At 37.3% G+C, this 22,377-nt stretch overlaps 1 protein-coding gene across 1 annotated transcript in view; it reads right to left on the bottom strand.

The window, feature by feature from the left end:
• The window catches only part of LOC134871244 (corticotropin-releasing factor receptor 1-like), a 71,919-nt gene that overhangs the window by 24,139 nt on the left and 25,403 nt on the right, over positions 1-22,377 (bottom strand). Inside the window, exons 5-6 of the mRNA XM_063893934.1 lie at positions 13,092-13,177; positions 5,802-5,908 (exon numbers count right to left, since the gene is read on the bottom strand). Coding sequence (XP_063750004.1) covers positions 5,802-5,908; positions 13,092-13,177 — 193 coding nt within the window. The remainder of the gene's footprint in view (positions 1-5,801; positions 5,909-13,091; positions 13,178-22,377) is intronic.

Genomic DNA, 22,377 nt, shown 5'->3' on the forward strand with positions numbered 1-22,377 from the left:
TAAAGAGACTGGATATGGGGGGAAAACAGCGAGCCCCACACATAACAAAATCTTGAAACAAATAGCCTAAATGCAACAGGCGATACATTTCTCTGCATTTTGAGAAATGAAATATTGTATTGAGTTTTTCCATGAAAATGTAATAATACAATTTACAATTTTATAATTGAACCAACCAAACTGAATGTCTTTGTTCTTAAAAGCTTTATAACATTATAACAAATGTGCTTTTTTTTATGTATACTGGTTCGCCTAAAAGATACATTTATTTAGATTATCTTGACTCATTGACCAAAACTACATTAAGTGTCACATTTTGCCTTAGCTTTCTTAACAAAAAAAAAAGAACAGATTAAAGCATCTATTTTGGTTTGTATTATTATTGTAATATAATTGTACGTATTATTACTTTTTTCTAGGGAAAATTGCAACTCCCACATTATGTATTAACCCCCTTTAAGATGTAAAAATTCATTGCAAATAAATGAGATTTTGCATTCAAGCTGTTTATAACAAAGTGCAGAAGATAATTATAAAATGTGGGTCTTACTACATAATGAAGTGAACATTTATCACATAATGTGTTGTTACAGGCCTGTTAATTAGAGGTGTTGGTAGATGTGTTTCTGAACTTTGGACCGAGGCGGTGGATGTAAATTCATATTTACAGACATGAAAGAGCAAACTGATAGAAAATATGTTCATTAAAAATCTTTTTGTACTGAATTTGAATCAAATACATTGAACAAATGATATAACCCTTTAAGTAATCTTGGAGGAATACAGAAATAATGAAGAGATGTAGCCTCAACATGTCTCCTTACCCCTAACATAACATGATGTAACATTTCCACTGTTTGAACTCCTGTTTGTGTCATCGCCTGAACATTTGATGTCTTACATTTATGCAAATGAATCGACCTTAGGATACAATTAAAAAATCTGCCTCAGAGTTAGAGGTCGAAAATAGAAGCACACATACTAACGGATGTAACAAAACGACCCCGGTCACAGCACTGACAGCCCCGCTTGTTTTCACCAGCTGACGGCGTCATCAGCCAGCAACCATGAATCACATGATTTATTTTTTTAAGCATGCATCAATTATTAATAAGTGCCACTTGCACTGGCTTGTTGATGACTGAGCAGCCGCACAGGAGCAAGATTTTTCCATTGACACTGCATTACTGTTCGCTTTCACTTTAATTTATATTAATCATGGAGCTATTAAAGGAAATAACGACCTCATTAACAGAATAACATGCACAGAAATGGTGCTGCAGTTCGGAATAAGTACAATATTACAAAGAAGTAAAACATAAGTAAACCTAATGGGTACAAAAATAAGTATTATCAATCGCTTTGTCCCCAAAGTAAGCGGGTAATCTGACTCCTTTTGACAATGATAGCTCATGGCAGCGACTGTCATGAAAAGAGGTTTTATATTTCAACAACTGATTCATTACCTAGTGTGATCTCACTCCCTTTGGCATCCTGTCAGTGAATCAGCTCTGCCTGGTGGGTATTCATTATCGACATCGACTCTTACGTCTGAAAACACCTGTTTTCTGTCAATTTATCTCATTCTGTCTTTCAGTACCAGTGGATCTTATCTCCAGAGTATAACTTTACACTATAAATGAGATTGAGTATGACAATGTGTCAATGCCAGGGATTTGTATTGATCTGGTGCAACAACAAATATTAATGTAGCTTGTTTCTTGGCCATAAAAAGCCCCCATTTGGGGACTTCTGGCAAAAGAAATCCATCAAATACACTCATCATAATTATTGTATATTTTAATGAGCCGGGGGGTGAATTCATGTATAACTTTCTCATTGTTATGTGGCTCTTGTTGTGTGTTTGTAATGACTTGACCTGCTGACAATCGGCTCCATTTATGTTTAATCAAGCCCAGGATGATTGGCTCGGTGCTCCCAGAGAGTAACCCACACACAGGGTGACTCATCACGCACTGAGGAACCTTCAATAAGGACGTTTTTTTTTTTTCACCGTCTGTGAAGCCTTTTAATTGATCAAAAACAAACATGTAAAATCCATATTTTATTTTGTGTCTCTTTTTTTGTTCTCTGTGTGTGATACCCCCTGCTGCATTGTTAATTTAGTGGAAGTATTTGTGCATTAAACCCCCTTTTTACCATTATATAAGTTATATCATTATATTAAGAAAAACAATAACAGTAATAGTAACTTGCTGCTTTATTTTATTCCCACTTTCTATATTATATTATATTGTATGCTTTATCTTGGTATCCTCTCTCATTTTTGAACGATACAATAGTTCTGTTTTGTGTTATTTTGTGTACTCTTTAAAGTACCCTATTATGTATTTATGAAAACATAAGATGAGATAAGATAAGATGAGAATTTATTCATCCCTGAGGGAAACCTTTAGTTGTGGGCTGAAAGGTAAGAAGGCAGATAAAGGACAATGAAACAACTACTAATACAATTGAATAAATAGAAATTAAGAAACACATAAACAATACATTCATTAAAAGGCATTATATGAGTCTGGGAGTGAATTTATGTGAATTAAAGTTTCAAAAACAATAAAAATACAAATATGATACAGTATAAAGTTTTAGACATGTATGTGAATTATAGAAACACTACAAATGAATGACATACTGCAATGGACTATAGAAAATAGTATAAACAAATAATTTATAATATTATTATGTAGAAGTACAATTGTTCATTATCCTTCACATTTATAGCTATATACATATAAATTACATTAAGTTCCCAAATTACGGATTAAGAATAATTTACCAATAGTTTAATGTATTGTATATTTTCCAGAGGCTTAAATCAGGCTTAAGTTTCATTATGATAACATATTATACCAATTCCTCGGACAACAATACGATTTAATTAAATTCAGAGGCCTGCAATCGATACGAGGAGTACCAAACAGCCATTTAACACTATCAGTTAAGTTAGATCAACTTTATGAATATAATCAATAATCATTTTAACAATTGCATTACTGGGATCTGAGGGGAGGAGGTGCACTTGGCTGAAAATGGGGACACAACTGTGCCATGGGTATTATAGAAAATAGAGTATCTTTAAGATGTGTCAATGTTTTCAGTTTGCATTGATGCTATTGGATCATTGAGCCAGATTCATGTATCGTTACCATTTTAATGTGTTAATTTCACTTTGCTCAAATAGCTCTTCATTTGTGTTCTAACCTCTTCCTTCCTGCCTGTCATTGTGCTGCTATAACAAAGTATTCTTAAATGAAGTGTTGAAAGCATGTCAGTAGAAGGAATTCTTGAGTACTTAGTATTTCTTTCTCTGGCTGAGAAACATTTCAGATGACTCATTCTGCAGTCCCCCTCCCATCGTATTAAACTGGCTTCGTTAGCGTGAGTGTGACGGTAGTTGCTGCTGCGATTTAACAGGTCAGAGGTGCGCGTTTGAATATCCGTTGGCAAAAACCTTGTTTACATTTCCAAAAGAGGTTGTCCACGGTCTAATTTATTAATGCCTTCATTTCCCTGGTCTAACATCGCGGGCGTGGGAGGTGTGGAACTGTGAACAGCTTGTCTTCTTGCTCGCTAAATCAGATCCCCTCAACAATTTGATCAATTTCCTCTCTATGTTATGCACTGACTGCAGACAGAGAGATGAGTTGATTCTAGCTTCCAGGGCAACGTGTATATAAAAGTCTCATTTATTTTCATGCACATTAAGTGTTAGTTGACTGACAGTTGGAGCGCTTCGAGGCTTGAGATGGACACACTTTGACTGTGCTGGGTGAATCATCAAATAAAAAGCTGTGCTAGAAAACATCTGAATGGTGGTCACTGACTGTCGTTAGCTTGTTTTTCTCGGCTAAGCTATCATGTCATCTGTTCACTGTCACCACACCAAATGGTTCAAACGTTTTCAGTGCAGTAGGTTCAGTCTTATGTTCAAACTGCAAAAGACTGTGATAATAAGTATTTACTGTTTCTCATCCTATATAACAACATTTATGCAACGTGAATATTATTGTGCCTTCTGCAGCCTTTTAGAGGGTTCTGGCTAGAAAGGGTCCGTCTTGAGAAAATACATGGTTCTCACCACTGCTCAGAGACACTGGTGTCCAAGTATACCCAGTTTAACTTGAGGATTCTGTGTTAAAGATTTCAACACCTCTACTGGCGGAAACATCGAAAACACAGAGCTTAAAAAACTATTAGATGATTAAACATTTAAGAGTTTGAATTATTCACTTTTAGATTGGATCAGTTTTGGATGTGACTCAATAAAATATGAAGACAGCTCACATGTATCGTAGTATTTTAAGCCCTCAGTAGACTGTTAAGGGTTTTTTTCTTCGACTATTTTCAGGTTTGGTTATTCGATCCCTGAATCCTCATGTCAAAGTGTCTTTGCTTTTGCACTTTCCTGCACAAAACTTGTAAAAGGGTGTACCATGGGCCACAGAGGAATCCGCTACTTATCAGAGCAGATCCAAATCCCAAGGCAAATGTTTCACTTAGAATTGCAGCATTTGTGCGGCATTCGGAATAATTGAAAAACAAACTAGGTATATTTATGTAAACATCTCGAGTTGGAAAAACAACTCAGGAACAGCGGCTCATGGTAGCGTTGTTCCATTGCTCTGAGCGATAACATACAACACATCTTCGGTTTTAGTGTCCACTTTGTGTCCACATTAAGATTTAAAGCTCATGAATGAATTAAAGTCTCTGGAAATGGGACCATCTGAGGAGCACATGAATGTCCCTTTGGACCGAGTGGACATCTTTCTAGTTATAACTGAGTTTTGTTTTGTCACGTTGGAGTCCATGATTTTTTATTTTATTTTTTAACTTTGGATACAAAGCGGTTGAGAGCGGATATAAAAGCAGTTCATTTCCAAGTTATTTAATTTGAACAACATTGGAAATAAAAGATCTATATGTTTAAGATTATCCAGGAGAGTCCTGTCTTTCTGTGTGGAGGACCTTGTTAAAAAGTGAACTCTGAAATTGTAACTCACAGTTCAATTTCTATTCTGTCTCACTGTTCAAACTCCCATTTCAGTGTTTTTTTAGCCCATCTCTTCTCTCTGCTGTAATTTTTTCCACTCTCTGGTTCCAGTTCCACAACACTGAGCAGAAGTGTCAACCTTCTCTCCATCACACTGTCAGGGGCAAGCTTCCCTTAAATGGCTCTCGATCTCATTAAAAAGAGTATAAGGTGAGGAATAAATGCCAAACTCCCTCACTACCTTGATGCCATTTTTAGCCGGCTGACACTTGTCCTCACCTCTCCCTCCCTATCCGAGCCAGGCAACATGATTTGTTCATAAACGCTGTCCTGTAGAGCTTCTATTTATTGTGTCTCTCTGTGGCCTTTCATGCTTTTCTCACCCCCCGGGGGTGTCTCGGGGATCAATAACAGCACCGGCTGTTGAGGGTGCTAAGACCTTTTTGTCGTTTACGCTCGACTTATTTTGGTTTGTCAGAGAAACCCACTCCATCTCCACCGATTGTCCCAGCAGGCCTATGCAAGAGTGTTTTGGTTTTCTCCCTGAGATTGGTCTATTATTCCCATTTGACGGGGAAATGTGCCCTAGTTTTTGCGGGCTTCTAAACCCCTTTACATCTGCGGGATTGAGATAAGGAAGGTTTCATCCCATGACCAAACGGTTTTTCAATAAGAACGAGAAGCGCTTTGAAACGAGGGATCTCGGGAATTCTGACGTTTCTGTCACATCAAAGATGTCTTTAGGATTATCAGCGGAATGGTGGCAGTGGGACCAACCAACACTTACCTCAGACACAAGAAGAGGAAGAAGGCTACCAGCAGAGCCACCATGGAGATGCAGTGACCTAGGAAGTTGATGATCACAGCTATCTGGTAGTGCATCTTGCCTTTTTTCTGCAGGGAGAGAAGAAACACAGCTGGATTCTTTTGGGGGTATTTCTGATTTACAGAAACAATATTCTCAGAATAAGAGAAGAGACTTCAAAGGCTGAAAAATCTTTTTCTGTCTATTTTTGTTCTTAAATAGTGGACCCCTGCTGTGGTTTTAAACACAGGCGGATTTAGAAACTTGAGTAAAAATGTGTTACTTATGAAGCTCTGGGTTTCAATTTCCATTACATTATTAATAACTACACTGTCTATATTGTGTAACAGATTATATAAATAGGCCACTAAAATTTGAAATAGTAGCAGGAAAATTGGCCCCTGGACAGACACGTAATAGGCCCCCAACTTGAAATTTGTAGACAATTTGTGTGTCTTTGCGGTTGCTTTGTATTTATAGGTGATTTAATTTAATTTGTTATCACCAGTTGGCTTCTATAGGTTCCAAGGGTTTGCTCAGAGCTGTGGAAAAGAATCTTTTTCTACTTCTTGGACTTGGAATTATCTGTACAGCATACTATATCAATCTACTCCTTTTGATAAATGTAAAGCCATGTGATAAATCCATGAAACTGAGAAATGCAACTGTTTATTTGAGCTGGATTAGGTCTCCTCCTTGTGTGTTTGATGATTTTATTTCCTGATGTGTTTTATTTCTATTTAAACTGTTACTGTTGTGCTGCCTCGGCTAGAACTCCCTGTGGAAAAATAGATTCCCATATCAAGGGACTTCTTAGTAAAATAAACATTGAATACAAGTTAGAAGTGGTCATTTTGTGGTCATTTTACATGTATTTGTTGATCTTTGTGTGACTGTTTTTTATTCTCTATAATTGTGCTTGTGTCTTTTCTGTCATTATGTATCTGTTAACAGTCATTTTTCATCTATTTGGAGTACCTTTTCATCCCTTTGTGTTAATTTTACGAGTCTTTGTGGATGTTTTTCCTCCCTTTAATATCTGTTTTTCTTTTTTGGTTGTTTTTTCGTGTTTTATGATTGGTTTGCACATCTTTATGGTCGCTCTGTGTCTCTAAGGGCTTGTTCAGTGTCTCTTTATGGTCGTTTTTTTAATCTCTTTGTTGATTTTCCTATAAGAAAAGATAAGAGCACACACTCACATACATTATCCACATGTTTGGTAATGCTGCTGTTAAGGAATGTTTTACATAGAACACAACTTCCTAGGAATTGGAGCTAAAAAAAACTCGCTGTCTGTTACTCAGATAGCCATTGTGATCGGATTTCCCCCACACTACCAACAGTAATCTGTGATGTAAGTGGATTTACATAACCTAGTGGTGTCTACGCCCAGATTAAATTTGGACATGTTTAATCCCTGCCTCTCCCACCCTGCAACAAATTCTCCTATTCACTTTGTTTTGGAGCAGCGACTAAAATCTTTAATTCTTTCACTGATATTAAGTGGAAAAATGGCTTGGTATTAAAACTGAATCATTAATTATTGCATTTTATTTCATGACTGCGCATCAATCTCTGTATAATCTTAGATTAGTGGAATTGAAAAACAAGTCCTCATGCTAATAGGTTGTTTGTTCCTTTCAAAAAGACCACATGACCACTACAAAATCAGCCTTGTGAGAGTTTCCCATCTGCAACCTCTGTGGGTAGGGTTTCACTGATTTTGGCAAAATACTTTGTCGTGGTTACGGAAATATTGCGGTCATGCTTAATGATTTTCGACAGAATAATCCTGCACTCTCTCGGAATGCGAAATGAAAGGATTGGTACGGATTTGGTCAAGTCTGTTTTAATACACTTCTCACTTGTCATATGAGGCTGTAACTAACAACTTCAAAAAGTGATTGGCAAGATACAAGGAGCTAGGGTTTGATACTTAGAAGTCTTTTACTTCATCCAATTTCATGACAGTTTATTCATCCATTTCAACACATTTCAGAATAATTTTTCATTTTTAAATCCACAACATTTATCTGAAATCTTTAGAAACACTAGAAATGATTTCATAAACAAAGAACTTTTAAAATATGAAAAACTGTGAAAAATCCGTCTAACAAACAGTGCAAATGATCTACTATACATGTTTGTTGAATCAGCCACTGTTTTTCAAAGATGAATTTTCAATGTCATGGTGTCAGCCTTTTAAATGTGACAAATTGCTGCGTTTCCTCATCTTACATGAAAATAAACTGAATACCACTGAAGTTTGTGAAACTAAACAGGAAATCTCCCCCCCTTGGGTGTAACAAACTGTATATAGTGCAGTGTGCTTTAGAGTGCTTTGCAGATGTCCAGAGGTAAGGAAGGGAATTAATACCGTTACAAAAAATGTCTTTATCTGTATTGGCCTTCAAAAAGATATTAAGGTGGCAGTTGTTATTTAAATATGTCAGAGCTGGAGTACACTAACCGGCTGGGGATTCCCAAATAAGATACTCTCTAAAATGAATTTAATCTAAACCATTATTTATCTGTATAAATGTTTTGGGATAAGATACATTTAGTTTTTAGGGTATTTGGTTAATGTCACAGTGTTTTCAATGTATAAATGTTTCTGTATAATACATGAAGTCTCACCAATTCTAGTAAGACATTATTAAAAAAACATGCTGTCTAGTGTCTAGGTCTCTACTCTCAAGCTTTACAGTATTCTTTCAGGTTGTTATATGTTATATATCCTAAAGAGGTCCTATTATGCTTTTTGGGTTTTTCCTTTCCTGTAGTGTGGGTTTTTGTGCATGTAAATGGTCTGCAAAGGCTTAATTCCCAAAGCTCCCCCCAGAGGGAGGTTCTCTCCCACACAAATGATGGCTTGTTATTGTTATTTGGATGTGGACAGTGTGATTTCAGAAACATTTCCGAGAAAGATGACAAATCCAATCCAACCAAACAAAATTGTTTGTTTATTGCATTGTGATCCACAGTCCACATCGCAATGTTAAAATGAGGCGGTTGGGTATTCCTGTCATGGGAGTTCCATATGTGTATTGTCCCAGTAATACAAACTAAATAAAACTACTGACATTTCCGTCTGCTGCTGCATAATGCATTTTTTTACCAAACAAGGGATGTAGAATTTGTACTCTGTGTCTTCCAGCAGAATCACGCTATAAAAGGATAATTTCAAGGGTAGAACGACAGGAGGGTGATTACAATGATTAGTGACTACAATTTGAATGAATTCAATGTATATATGAATGAGGGTGCTGTAACATAGACCAGAAAAGAGAAAATGTGAGTCGGTCCTTTAAGAGACACTGCAAGACTGGCTAACACATCAGGACATAAATCAAGCCAACAGGAGGTTTTAAAATGGATAGAAGGGCTCAGAGAGGAGGGGGTGGACGACAACAGGATAATATAAGACCCAACCTACCACTCGCCTCAGGTCTCTGAGAAAATGTGTGGGCTACAAGAGTCAAACCTAAACCTGAATCACTCTCTTTCCATGAGACAAAACAAAGACACTTATTGTGTATTTGAGAAAATAACCTTGAGACAATCCCAAACGAGGATTTTTTTTCTTTTCCTCAAACTAACTTTCTATTAAGGCTTTGATCCACAGACTTTCTCTTCCCAGCGGGAGCACTGAACATCCAGTTCAATTCAGGCTGAACTTTAAAGAGAGACTTCCTAATGCCTCCCCTCCTTTTCTTCTACTGATGTCAATCACGCCAGCGCTACCACCTGGTGATTTATTTCATGGCCGCAAAAAGAAAAAAATCAAACACATATTCAAAAAGGTCAGACAGTCCATATCCATCTTCTGCAGGGATCGATTGGACATCAGACCTAAAGTCTCTCTCGGAAAACACAAAATGAAGAGCCTCGTTCCACAACATGTTCACAGATCTATAAAGTTCGACTGAAACAACTGTAATGCACCTGATTGACAAAATTGAGCGTCAAAAAGGAAGCTATTTAAGTCATAATATAGAAATAACTCTAAGAAGAGAAATAAACATTTTTAGAAAAAAGCCTTTATGCTTTTGTGTAAAGGGTTCGATGAGAAGATTGATTTCATTCACAAGTCTGTGTTTAAATGAGTGTGAGCTGAAAGGTAATGAGCTTACATTAGCATAAAGAATATAAGCAGGAGGAAGCTAACTTGTTGGTTTACACTGCTGTTGGCGTACAGAATAAACAAATATGGTCAAATGCAGTGGCGGGCCGTGCATTTCACACCTAGGCCTTCAGTGATGTCCTACACAGTCCTACCTGAATTATTCCACCTCTTAATACCATCATTATGACGCCATGGCTCTAGAAACTATACATTTAGACAGAAACGCAGTATAACCGGGCGTTGCATCACCTTAACATAGTCAAGTACAACAGAGTTATATTAATATTTCTGAAGCATTTATAATCAATACATCAGCATTTACAGTTAACTTAATTAATCAGATTATCTGACAAACCGCTCCTTGACACCTGTGTCCGTCACATAACGCAGGACAAGTGCCAGCTGTGCTACATTACCCACATCTGACGTCTCGTCCACCATAACAGCGACAAAGGGTGCTTTTTTAATCTTCATTTTGATCTCTTCTCCCATCACTTCAGCAATAGCATAAATCAGGTCGTTTTGTATTTGGCCTGACGTCCCAGTAAACATGTTGTTTGTGTACAGGTGGTAATGCAAATCTGTGTTGTTCTCAGCAAGAACAGAAAGAAGCTCCACGTAGTTTCCTCTGTTTCTGGACTCGGCGCTTTCATCGTGTCCCCTAAATGAAAGTTCCTGTTTACCCAAAAACAGGACACAATCAATCAGTCTTTCAATAATTCCCTATTTTTGTTCACCCTTTCGTTGTGGAGCTCCGTTTCCCTGCGCACTTGTTCGTTGAGCTGTAGATCCACTCGGGTGTCCCCAAAGGTTTTCAAAAGCACCAGTGCTTCCAAGTGCCCAGCCGTGCTTTGGTGTCTCGTTGCTGCCTTGGTTAGACAACTCAAGTTTGCAAGTTTAGTGTGGCTCCAAACACCAAATCGATCAGTTGCAAATACCAGGCATTCCCGGCAGTACAATTTGCAGTGCCTCTCGGAGGCTGTGAGCCAGGGGTACCGCTCGTAGTTTCCCTGCTGTGCTAGGCTCGCTAGCGTTGGAGTTGGTCGTTCCCTTTTCAAGATGTGTAGCTTTACTTGAAAAGTTCGTTTTGAAAATGGCGTTGTAATTATATCTTCGACCAAATTGATCTCTTCTCCTCCTTCAGCCATTGTGGGTTGAAAAAATAGCTTGTAGAAATCTACACAAATTAGCTCGCTCAAGTTCTAGTGCTGTTTGCTAGCTTTGCCCATAGACTGTATGGCTCTGCCTACTGCCTAGCTCTGCCTCTCAATATTGCTTATCCAATCAGAAGATGTGCACGTGCTAACGTTAGCGTACGCCTGCTAGCTGGCCCGTTGTCGCCACCTCGAAATCTGATTGGTTAACGCCACAATTTTGTTTGCGTTCACTTTAAACTACAGCCGCCCGCACTGTTGATTCTGAAGGCCTAAGGGCAGATTTCTTTGACCCTAGCAACACATTATGGCTGAAATATGATTGGATAAAAGCTCTAACATAAAGGCCAGCCCTCCAAATCTCGTTCTGAGGCTGGAAGCAGCGCAGCCAAGACGAACGCTATAAAATGAAGAGAATAGACTATGGGGAATAATTTAATACGTATTTGTGGAAAAAATATATCAAAATTTAATTTATATTCTGATGATGTTTAGGCCAGCAGAGAAGGCCTTGCTGGCCCTGACGGCCCACCACTGGTCAAATGTGTTAATAGTGAGTTTATAGGTATTTAATTTACTTTCACACTGCTTACAGTCCTCAGCTAAGCTAAGCTAAACTAAGCTAACCACCTCTTAGTTAAAGCTTTATAGGTTAGACTACTTAACAGACAGGCATCAGAGTGTTATCATTCCTCTAATATAACTCTTAGCAAGAAAGAAAGTAAAAGTAGATTAAAATCACAATCTATCTTTAAATTTGAAGGCTGTGAAAAATGTAGCAAGTGCTTACACAGCTAGCTTCTCAGTCTAATTACAATGTCCTTAACCATACAAGATTTGTGAGGAGTTAGAAATTGGTTAAGGACAGATGAAACAAATATCCTCTCCTGCCAAACAAACAATGACAAAAGGGGATATGTAAAGCTAAATAATTGCATATATTTTCAGTGTAACAAATGTGGCAAAAGTCAGGACAGGGAGATTAATTTTAAAGTATTAAATTACAGATGAACTGATACTGATTTTGATCATGTTGATAATAAGAGCTATATAGAATATTGAAGGCTTCAACCTTTTGAGTGCAGGTCAAGGAGATAGAAATTGGATTGAAATCAGGGAAAGGAAAACACAACAGAGCTTATTGAACCATGGTAATAATGTCGATGGAAACTCAACTGTTGCATATTCAGTTCAGTCTCAGCAGATGGTCAGGTCAGGCAAAACAAACATGTCGTGTCCCATCTTTCCATCAAGTCATTTTATATTTCACTTACATTACCTGAAATGTCTACTTGCCACAGCCTAATTTGGGTTAGTGTGTTCTGTCTGAAGGCTTTGTCGTCAGTTCACTCCTAATTAAGACGAGTGCTCAGCACCACATCTGCACATCACAAAACACCATGCAGGTGGAGGATAAGAGCATGCAAAAAAGAACACATGAATGGATAACAAACTAGAGCACAGCAGGACCTAAAAAGGCAGCATGCTGTTGCTTTCAACCAAAGCCAACCCATTGTTTTTTCTTGCTGTCATTGCCAGAGGACAATGCTGTTTAGAAGAATCTTGGTTGTGACTGCCATTTCTTTTGAGGAATTTACTACAAGAAACTCATTTTTGTTTGGGTGCATTCAAAAGAGAAATAGCTGCAGGTTGATTTGCAGATTATATATTTATAAAATCCGACAAGATGACATTAAAGCTGCAGTGCGTGTGAAATGCAAAACATTCTTTGTGCTCCTGAAGCCTGCAAGGGATGCTTTTGGGCATTTCATAGTACAGTCATGGTAGTTGTATTCAGTTAGGCTGCAGGCTCTGAGGAACCAAACTTGGAATCTATATTTACTATAAATAAGCTCAGAGCAAACCTGCAGCATTCATCTTCCCCTGCTAACCTTGCTTTTGTTGTTGGTGTTTCATTATGTTTCATGCTGCACGAAAAGCTTCATTAATCAGAAAACATGCACACAAACAACACACACTGTGACCTCTTACCTCCTCGTGAAGTATTGCCTTACACATGGAGTAGTTCCCCTTCAGTGCCCATGTCCCATTTGCAAGACATTTCCTATAGACATTATCTGTACAGAGAGCAAGAGAACAAAAAAAACTGTTGTTATAGAAGATCTTTCTTACGTGTTCTGCATTTAATGATTGAATACTTCTTGTGTTTTCGTGTTGTATCCCTGGAAATGGACAGAATGTGAATTCCTGCATAATAACTAGTGGCACCGTGACCTTTTCTTTCGCTTTGAGACTAATAGGTAGAGATATCATTAGAGGTAGTCTCACAAGCTGTGAGTTTTCACACGTTCTCTGTCAAAACAGTCTACCACCCTCTGCCTAAGCATCATATCTTTCCTTACATTTTGACCCCCAATTTTTTAATGCAAATGCATTTTTTAAACTATTTTACACAAAACTAGTTTTCTTTGAGTCCTGCTGTTCATATGCAATGAGCAAATACTATTTTGTTACAAGCTGTGATTAAACTACAAGGCATATTTTTCACAATTTCAATCTGTATCGCTTCTGTTAAATCAAAAGAAAGACTCAGACTGGAGCCTAGACAGAGTGACCCAGTGATTTTTTTCTATATAAAAAACACAATTTCTGTAGTAGTAGGGGGTCGGCATGAAAACCCTGACAAATGATAAGTAAAATTATATTTTTCCATGCAGGCTCGCTCTATCACAGCACACATTTCTTGCCGCAATCTCGAGCCAAAAATAAAGTAATCTCCAACAAATGTTACGTTTATTATTTTCTTAAGATGAAGGAAATGAAATCGTCAGGCAGGACCCTGTGGAGTTGAAATACTGCATTGAGGCAATTTAAAGTTGAAAGTGGAGATAAATATTTTAAATTCTATATTTATTTTGACATCAGCAGCTCTCCGCAGGTGAAGCCTGAAAGCTTGAGGTTGCATTAATTTAAAGTGATAAGCACATATGAAATGAAGTTGTGGTGCTCGCCACAAATTGATGTAAACAAGTTGAAATATAAAAATAATAAATGAATGATTGTTTACTTCCTCGAAGAAAAGCTTTCTGTCATTTTCGAGACATTCAGCAGCAGGAGCACGTACCAATGTGTCAGACAGCAAAACCCTCCTCCGGTAACAAAGCATATTTCACTCAATAATATGGACAGATCTGACCCTGATCTCGAGACGGGGGCGACTCGGGTCATTAGAAACCTTTCCCAGTGACAGATTTCAGAAGTGGGTGTAGAAAAGTGAAGTTGCTGAGCAGTCACCGACACGGTTAGAGCTACGTTGGTTTACTCTGCAATACGAAAGTTGTCAACATCCATAAATAGTGAGACACAACATCAATAAAATTGAAGTGCTTGTCTGCTTCTATTTTGGGAGTCGGTTTTGCTCCGAGGTTACATCAACCAAACGTTTAGACAAATAGTAAATATATAGACCGTCTACACTGTAGGTAACCTGGGTGCATACCCCTGAATTACAGTCCACATGTCAGTGCTTATTAATGGCTGTTTCCCATGGAAGGAAAACTGACCAATGTAAAGCGTTATGTACAGTATTTTTATAGTCATTATGGTTTATATGATGATAGAATTTGAACCCGCTTCTGCAGTTCACCTTAGCTTAAGGACACGTTTTATCATCTTTCAGCGATTTGTTTTGAGACCGCATATGGAATGAGAAAATGTACCCAAAATACGCTGTATTGCTTAAGCAATTTATTAACTATGTTGCTTTATCTTTGGCAAAATTGCATATTATTCTACTGTAAGAGCAAACAATTTTATTCATTTTGAAGCTAAAAATGATTTCCAGAGGACATATAATGCACATTTTCAGGATCATATTTGTATTTGGTGCCTCTACTCCTGTCCTTTAATGTTCAAAAGCTCTTTTTTTTTTTCATTCTGCCTGTGCTGCAGCGCCTCTTTTCACCTTCTGTCTGAAACAATATGGATAATATCCAGAATGTCATAGATGAGAAAACTCCCAACAAAACCGTGGACCTTAACATTATATTATCTCGTAAATAATTTCTACATATCAAAAAGTTGAAGACATTAATCTACAGTTTATGTCGCCCATTGTACCAACAATATTGAATACCAAAAAAACGACAATATTCCCTCCATACTTAAGCCAACAGGTCATTCTAGTCAAAATAACATACAATAAATGTAAGAAGTCAGATTCACATTACAAAATAACATGTGTTCTTTCTTCTTACTCATTTCTTACAATACCACAAGAGAGACATTTTCAAAGTTGTCAAGAGATGAGCTCTGCGTTATTCTAAAAGAGTATATGAAATGCGACCACATCAGTTTAAATATGGCCTGCGATAGAGGCTAATTACTTTTTGCATGTTTAAATGATGAGAGATTTTGAAGAGGGTAAGAGATGAGATGGGATTTGGTTGCCTCAGGGCAATAATGTGAAATGAGTGGGGTAAAAATAGCATGTTGACACTGGAAGGGGACTGTCATGCCCAATCAAGATTACCTCGCCTGTGATATTCCGTAAACCCCAAACGCAATATCCTAGAGAGACTGAAATCTGTCCATGGAGAATTATTTCAAAGTCAAAATGTCTCTCTGCATGGACATGTAGAATCCAAGAATAAATACTTGTATTGAGTTCTTAATGGAGAACCTTCAACAGTACATTCCACTTATATTACTTTCTTTTCTTTAGAAAACCTTAGTGTACTAGCAAAAATCTGACATATGTAGGAGAGTTCCCATAATTCTCTGCTTTTATTTTAATCAAATAACAATGCATGAGTGGCTTCAGAAAGCAAACAGAATTGAGGAAAAGCAGAGAAAACAACCAAAAACAGGACCACACAGAGACATCACAGTCGAGGTGTTATGTGATCGGTAGAGCCTTCAAATCAAGTGCTCTGACCTTGTAATAAATTCTTTCTGGCACTGGACCACACAGTGATTTATGGCCGCTAAACCGCTTCATAGAAATAGACCATATATGTCAAACATATCGCACCGAAGACTGAAAGTCATTGAAATCTTCATCTTTATTTTATAAATTCAGTACGAAGCAATTTATTAATTATTTTAAGTTATACAGCTGAAGCAAAATAAGGTGGATTTCCCGCATTACTCACTATCAGTGGTGGACAGAAACAAAGCACATTTACTTGAGCACTGTTCTTTGTGAGTTTACTTGCATTTTTTGGTAACTGATTACTTTTACTCAACTGAAAGACAGATATTGCATTTTTGGCTGCACTACATTTATATAAAGGCCCCTGTTAGTTGTTACTTTAAAGCATAGCTTTGAAGTCAGCTTTATAATCTTCTTCTCTTAAATGCAATACTATTGGGTAGTCCTACTTATATGCACTCAGACTCCAGTAGTTTTCCAACAATGAATTGCTTAATCGTGGGCTTAAAACTCTATGAAACCTCATGAGGTATGGTGAGGCTGTCTGACCCACATCGTTTAATTTCAAGTAAAAAAATAATTCAACATAAACGGTTGACTTTCCAGTCAAAAAGTTAATCCGATGTTTTTGTCAGAATGAGGTGTCAACAGTAATGCCCTATATAATGTGGTGTATCATGTTAAATAAGTTGAAAAAAGTATGGTTAGAAAACTGTAGGTCTTCTGCTATTTAACCCTAACCCCACAATTGTTTTGTCCATTTAAAGAGTCCCTATTGTGCTTTTTGGGGTTTCCCCCTTCCTGTAGTGTTTTATATCAGTTTTTGTGCATGTAAATGGTCTGCAAAGGCTAAAATCTCAAAGTTCTCTCCCACACTCAGCAGTAAATAAAGTAATAAAGAGAGCATATCAATTCTGATCTAATCCTTTAACCCGCAAATGGGTAAACAGGTTGAATTTTATTATTGTAAATCCCAATTCTGAACTGTTGCAGCACAACATGTTTAATTACACACCGACCTTAAACTTTGACAGAAGAATGGTGATATACTGCTAAACTGCTTTATAAAAATAGATGGTGTATACTCTGCCACTTTATGACTAAGAATAAATGTCAAGAATGTCTCGGTCATTTCTTCTGTTTGCTGTCAGTATGCATGAGGGTGTTTTACAGCTGAAGCACATGAAAGTGGATTTAACGCCTAGGGAACATAGTGGCAGTATTACATTTGCTGTTAGTTGTTTCCAGCTGTGGCAGAAAGCAAAGCCAGTGACCTTTGGGGCTAAAACACGTTAGACAATTGAAAGCAGATCGCCTGGCTCCAAAGCAGATAATCACAACTCTGAAGCTCAATAAATATGAACACGCTTTGGCTCATTCATCTAACCTGACTGTCCACTGGAAACATTTTCAACTCAACACACCTGTTTTGTGACTGCGCCATGGTCCGATGCCATTGCGGTGAGAAAATCTGTCCACAGAAATATCAATATTTGTACTGAAAACCTCCTCGGTGGCAGTTTGTGCTACAGTATGTGTCTCCAGGACATTTTGCCACAACAACACACACATACACACACAGACCCACAAGGTGGAAACACACTTTCTCGGCTGGCAACAATTACTGGTTTTAAGGGGTGTTATGCTGGAACTATTTCGTGGCGAACTGAATAACTACTGTGTACAGCTTTGTGAAGTCCTCCACAGAGACCTCCATCCGTCCAAGTATCCTTCCAATTTTACAATATATATAATTTCCAGTAAATTGGCACAAGAGGATAATGATTATTAATGCACACTTTCCCCTCGGCCGTACCGCAGCCAGGTGCCTGTACAGAAGAAGAGGGTGCCATGGGATGACATCAGTAACCAAGCTCCGGTCAGTTTTAAAATGATGAAAACCAGGTGGAAATCATTGTGAAAATGTGACATTTCTGTTGGTGTCATGTATGTGAGGAAAGTTAAAGTCACCACCTTATTCCACACACACTTGATGTTTTCAGCGCCTTTCAGTGGATGCTCAAGGTTTCTGTATGCTGTGTGATACGATCATTTGACCACTGTGTAACATGGGTGTAATATAATTGTAATATGGATGTAAAACTGGTGTAATAATGGGGTAATATGGGTGTAACATTGATGTTGTAATGGTGTAATATTGGAGCTATTGGCGTGTAAATAAGGTGAAATAATGTTGTAATAACTGTGTAATATGGGTGTGATATAGGACAATGTGATAATATACAAATGTATAACCTAACCTAAATGGGAAATGTATTTCAGAAGATACAGAGTGTAAGCTGAAAAATAAAAGTCATAGTTTGAAGAAAAATCTAGAAATGTTTTTTTTGTTTGTTGACAAAACACGAAAATCACAATTCACATGCTTTTGGTAATTTGATTTTTTCTTTGGAATTTCCTGCATTTTTTTTTGTACAAATTGAAAATGATTTAACATTAAGGTTTACATACGGTTGAAGAGCACAACGATTAGTGAGCTTTAGCAGCGCAGGTAAGTTGTTCCCTTTGAAGATACATGTTTTATCTCCCTGCTTTCAGTCTTGAATCTAAACTGCTTCTTGGCTCCAGCTCTGTTCTTAACGAAGCAAATAACCTTCCTTTAATGAATGACCTAAGCCGACACAAAAACGTGACTTTCACTCAGTGAACGAGATGAATTCAGTACTCATTCATTTGGGACGAGTGCCAGTTTCTGGTTTCTTAGGTTTCTTTCTCTCTCACTTCAAAGTGCTCCTGTCCTGTAAACGTTCCTACATAAACATTCCCAGAAAGTGTTGCAGGACACCTCACGCAGACTGCAGTGGCATAAATTAGCATTCTTCTGCAGTCTTCATGCAGGTATAGCGGGTAGCCTCTGACAAAATCGTAAAATTTGCATTGGTGAGGAGCTCAAGGTCCCTAAAATATGTCATGAATTCATTTACTCTCCGCTGCCAAACTGGTGATTTGCCAGGAGTCATATAAAAGCAGAGGACAGAAAGCATCCTTAGAAGGGTGTTTTTTCAGGCTCAGCGAGTAACTGATTACATGTAAAGGATTACTATTCAGGATACAAACAAAAGGTAACTGTATTCCCTTAGAGCTGCATAAAAGAAAGACGTTATCAGATTACTGTAACATTTCTGAAAATAGGCGATTACTAGCAGGATTACAATGTTACTAAAAACTTTTAAAGAGCATGATGCAAAATAATCGGATTTTCTTTCTTCTTTGTAAACTGTATGGCCCCTAGTGGGCCGCGAAGGCATTGCAAGTGCAACTCCAAATAATTTGCAAAACATTATTTTTATTTTTATTTTTATTTTTTTCAAAACTTAAATTGAAAGTCGATGGTAGGAACTTTCCCGTGGGACCACATTGATAATGCAGCTGATGCGAAACGACGCAAAGCGATCTCTTGCTCCTGGCTGAGCCTACATGCTGCATTTACAGCATTTTTTTTAGGCCTATTAATTTAATGCAGTTGTTTTGACTTGTGTTGATGTTTGGGTTTTTTCTGCACCATCACTAAATCTGATGATGCATGTGTGCAATTGTTATGTATAAGAATGCATTTCTCAATTTGTGAATGAAATTGTTATTCATTTGCCTACTGCAGACCGCCCCTCGCGTTTTAGTTTCTTGTTTCTGTTTATTACTGATGGGCAGCTCCTTTTATAAATGAAATAAAAAGTCATTTGAGAACTTCTTTTAGCACCGTATTGTTTATGGTTGAATGTAGGACAGAGGACAGATTTTTGATTCTTAAGTGGGCCCTGAGTCGAAAAAGGTTGGGAACCACTGCTGTAGCTAATACAAGTGTGAATCCATACGCCTACTGCCTGAATTACCTTAATGGTTTTCACTTTCTTTGGTGCATTTCTTCTTTTTTTATTCAGTAGGTGTTTATACAGTAGTGTGTGTGAGCTTAATTCATGTATTATGTAAAAAACTGAACATTTTCTGTTTGGCTTTTTTATATGTATAAAACATATATAATATGGGTTTAATACTGATTTTTTACGTATGTTTATTGGGTGTACTTATGGTGTAATAATTGTTCAATATAGGTGTAATTTTGGTGTTATTTGCGTGTAATTTGGGGGTAATAATGTCCTAAATGTGAAATATGGGTATAATATGCATTTAATATGTGTGTAATATTGATGTTATGAGTGTCATATGGGTGTACTAATGGGATAATAATGGTGTAATATGGATGTAATATCGGTGTGTAATTTGTGTGTAATATAGGTTTAATAATATATTTTTAAATCTTAAACTGTAGTACGTGCTCATGTGTTTCATCATTGGTGTATAGGCTATTGCCTGAATATACTTAATTCAGGCAGGTTTTCTACACATAACATCACTAAAAGGAGGTTTATTTGTAATAATATATTGCTTTCCTCTTTCGTTATGATAAAGTATTCTGTTGTCTTTCAGAATAGATTTAAGTAAAATACATTTTTACAGGTAACTGGTATTTGTATCGGAATATATTTCTTAATGTAACCCTCCCATGGTAATTTCATTGCTGCAGGGTACAAATATAGGATTAATTTCTGCTCAGTGACTGGCCATTGTTGCTTTTGAATTGATGTTAAAAACAGCATCGGACCTGTGCCTGGTGCTTAATCCTCCCCCTGGAAACAGGAGCTCTCTAGGTACATGGGATGGAATTGGGGCACCCCTTCTAGCCCTGGAGCTAAATGATCCTCTTTTAATTTCATATCCAAACAGTACCGGCCTTGCAAATATGCTGCTTAGTAACAAAGATCCGTCCTCAGAGGGTCCTCTCAGTGGCAAAAATAAATAAGAAAAATCGCAGAGCGGAGCAGAAACGCTGCAGTCTTTTCGGGCCCTGCACGAGCAAATTTGCTGACCTAAATTTAGTCACACCTACTTAGCAACTCGACACATTGGATCAATTGCTGGAGCTAAGAACCATCTTCCTCCTCTGTGCATTCTGAGAGCAATTAAAACCAGGACCAGCAGGGAACAAAACAGATATTATTCAAACTAAATGAGGTGTTTGGGTTTTTATGCACCACTGTAAAGAAAAACAGACTGAGCTGTAACGTGATGTGTTAACTTGTTTATGCAGTGAAAAGCTACATTAAAAGTTCTGTGCTGGCGTAGGAGCGCCCTGTTTTACGATGTAATACTTGTTTAAATTCTATTTATGATCTGTTTCAAAAGGGGTGAAGCACTTTAGATATGTTTACAGCTGAATATTCTTGCCAGTGCTTGTAACATTTTGTTTTGTATTTTCTATATGTGTTTGCAGTGAAGTCGGGATAGAATCAAGATGCAAACTATTCAACCTCAGCACAAAACATTGTACGCTTCATCAGCAGGATTGCAAATGGAAAGAAATGTTCAAAGTAGATTACATTTGCTCAAGCACTCAGTCCAGTGTGTGGGAGAGAAACTCCCTCTGAAAGAACCTTTGGGATTTTAGCCTTTGAAGACCATGCGGTTATTGTGACAGCATTTCAGTTATTTTAACCAATCAAACAATCAATGGATTAATGTAGAACAAATTCTGCAGATTAATCCATTTAAAAAAAAATGTTTTTGTTGCAATCTAATTTAAATTACTTGAAAATGAGCTTCACATCAGCAAAATCAAATTACATCAATGTACGAGTAATACAATTACAAATATATATCAATAATATTAGAGTTACAGGGGATATCTTTCTTCTTTCAACACTTTAAGTAAATTTTTCTGATTTTCATTTGCCTACCAAGCTCCCTTTCTTTGGGACCAACTTCCTGTTTTTATCAGAGGCAGAGAGTGTCCAAACTTTTAAGAGTGCGTTGAAGATCTACATTTTTTACAAAGCCTTTAGTTCGAGCTCATGGTCTTTTCATTTTGCTGTAATCTTATTGTTTACAGTGTGTTTTGCGATATTGGGCTATATAATTAAACTGTGATTTGATTTGATATGACTTGACTTGACTTACATATTTTTACATGAGTTATGTTATAATTTCCTGATTCATACTTGATTATATAGTGTGGCATTAGTATTTTTCTTAAGTTAAGGGCTTCAAGACTTCCTTCTCCACTTCTTCCTGCATTGTGAGCCTACACTGAAAAAACTGAAACCTTGACTTTAATTAAATGTATTATGTCAACAGATTTCACTTAACTGTATTAAGTTGAACCTATTTAAACTTAATATTATTGAACTAACTTAATACAGTTATGTGAAATCTGGTGACATAATACATTTAATTAAAGTCAAGGTTTCAGTTTTTTCAGGGCAGGTTCGACCCTGACTTTCTCCTGTAATCCCAGGACGGATTTGACCACTACCTTGGTGTAACGGCACACCTAATCCATGTCCTCTGCTTCTTTCAGTTCAGAGAGAA

This window comes from Eleginops maclovinus, chromosome 10 (assembly GCF_036324505.1).
Source record: "Eleginops maclovinus isolate JMC-PN-2008 ecotype Puerto Natales chromosome 10, JC_Emac_rtc_rv5, whole genome shotgun sequence".
Taxonomy (NCBI): Eukaryota; Metazoa; Chordata; class Actinopteri; order Perciformes; family Eleginopidae; genus Eleginops; species Eleginops maclovinus.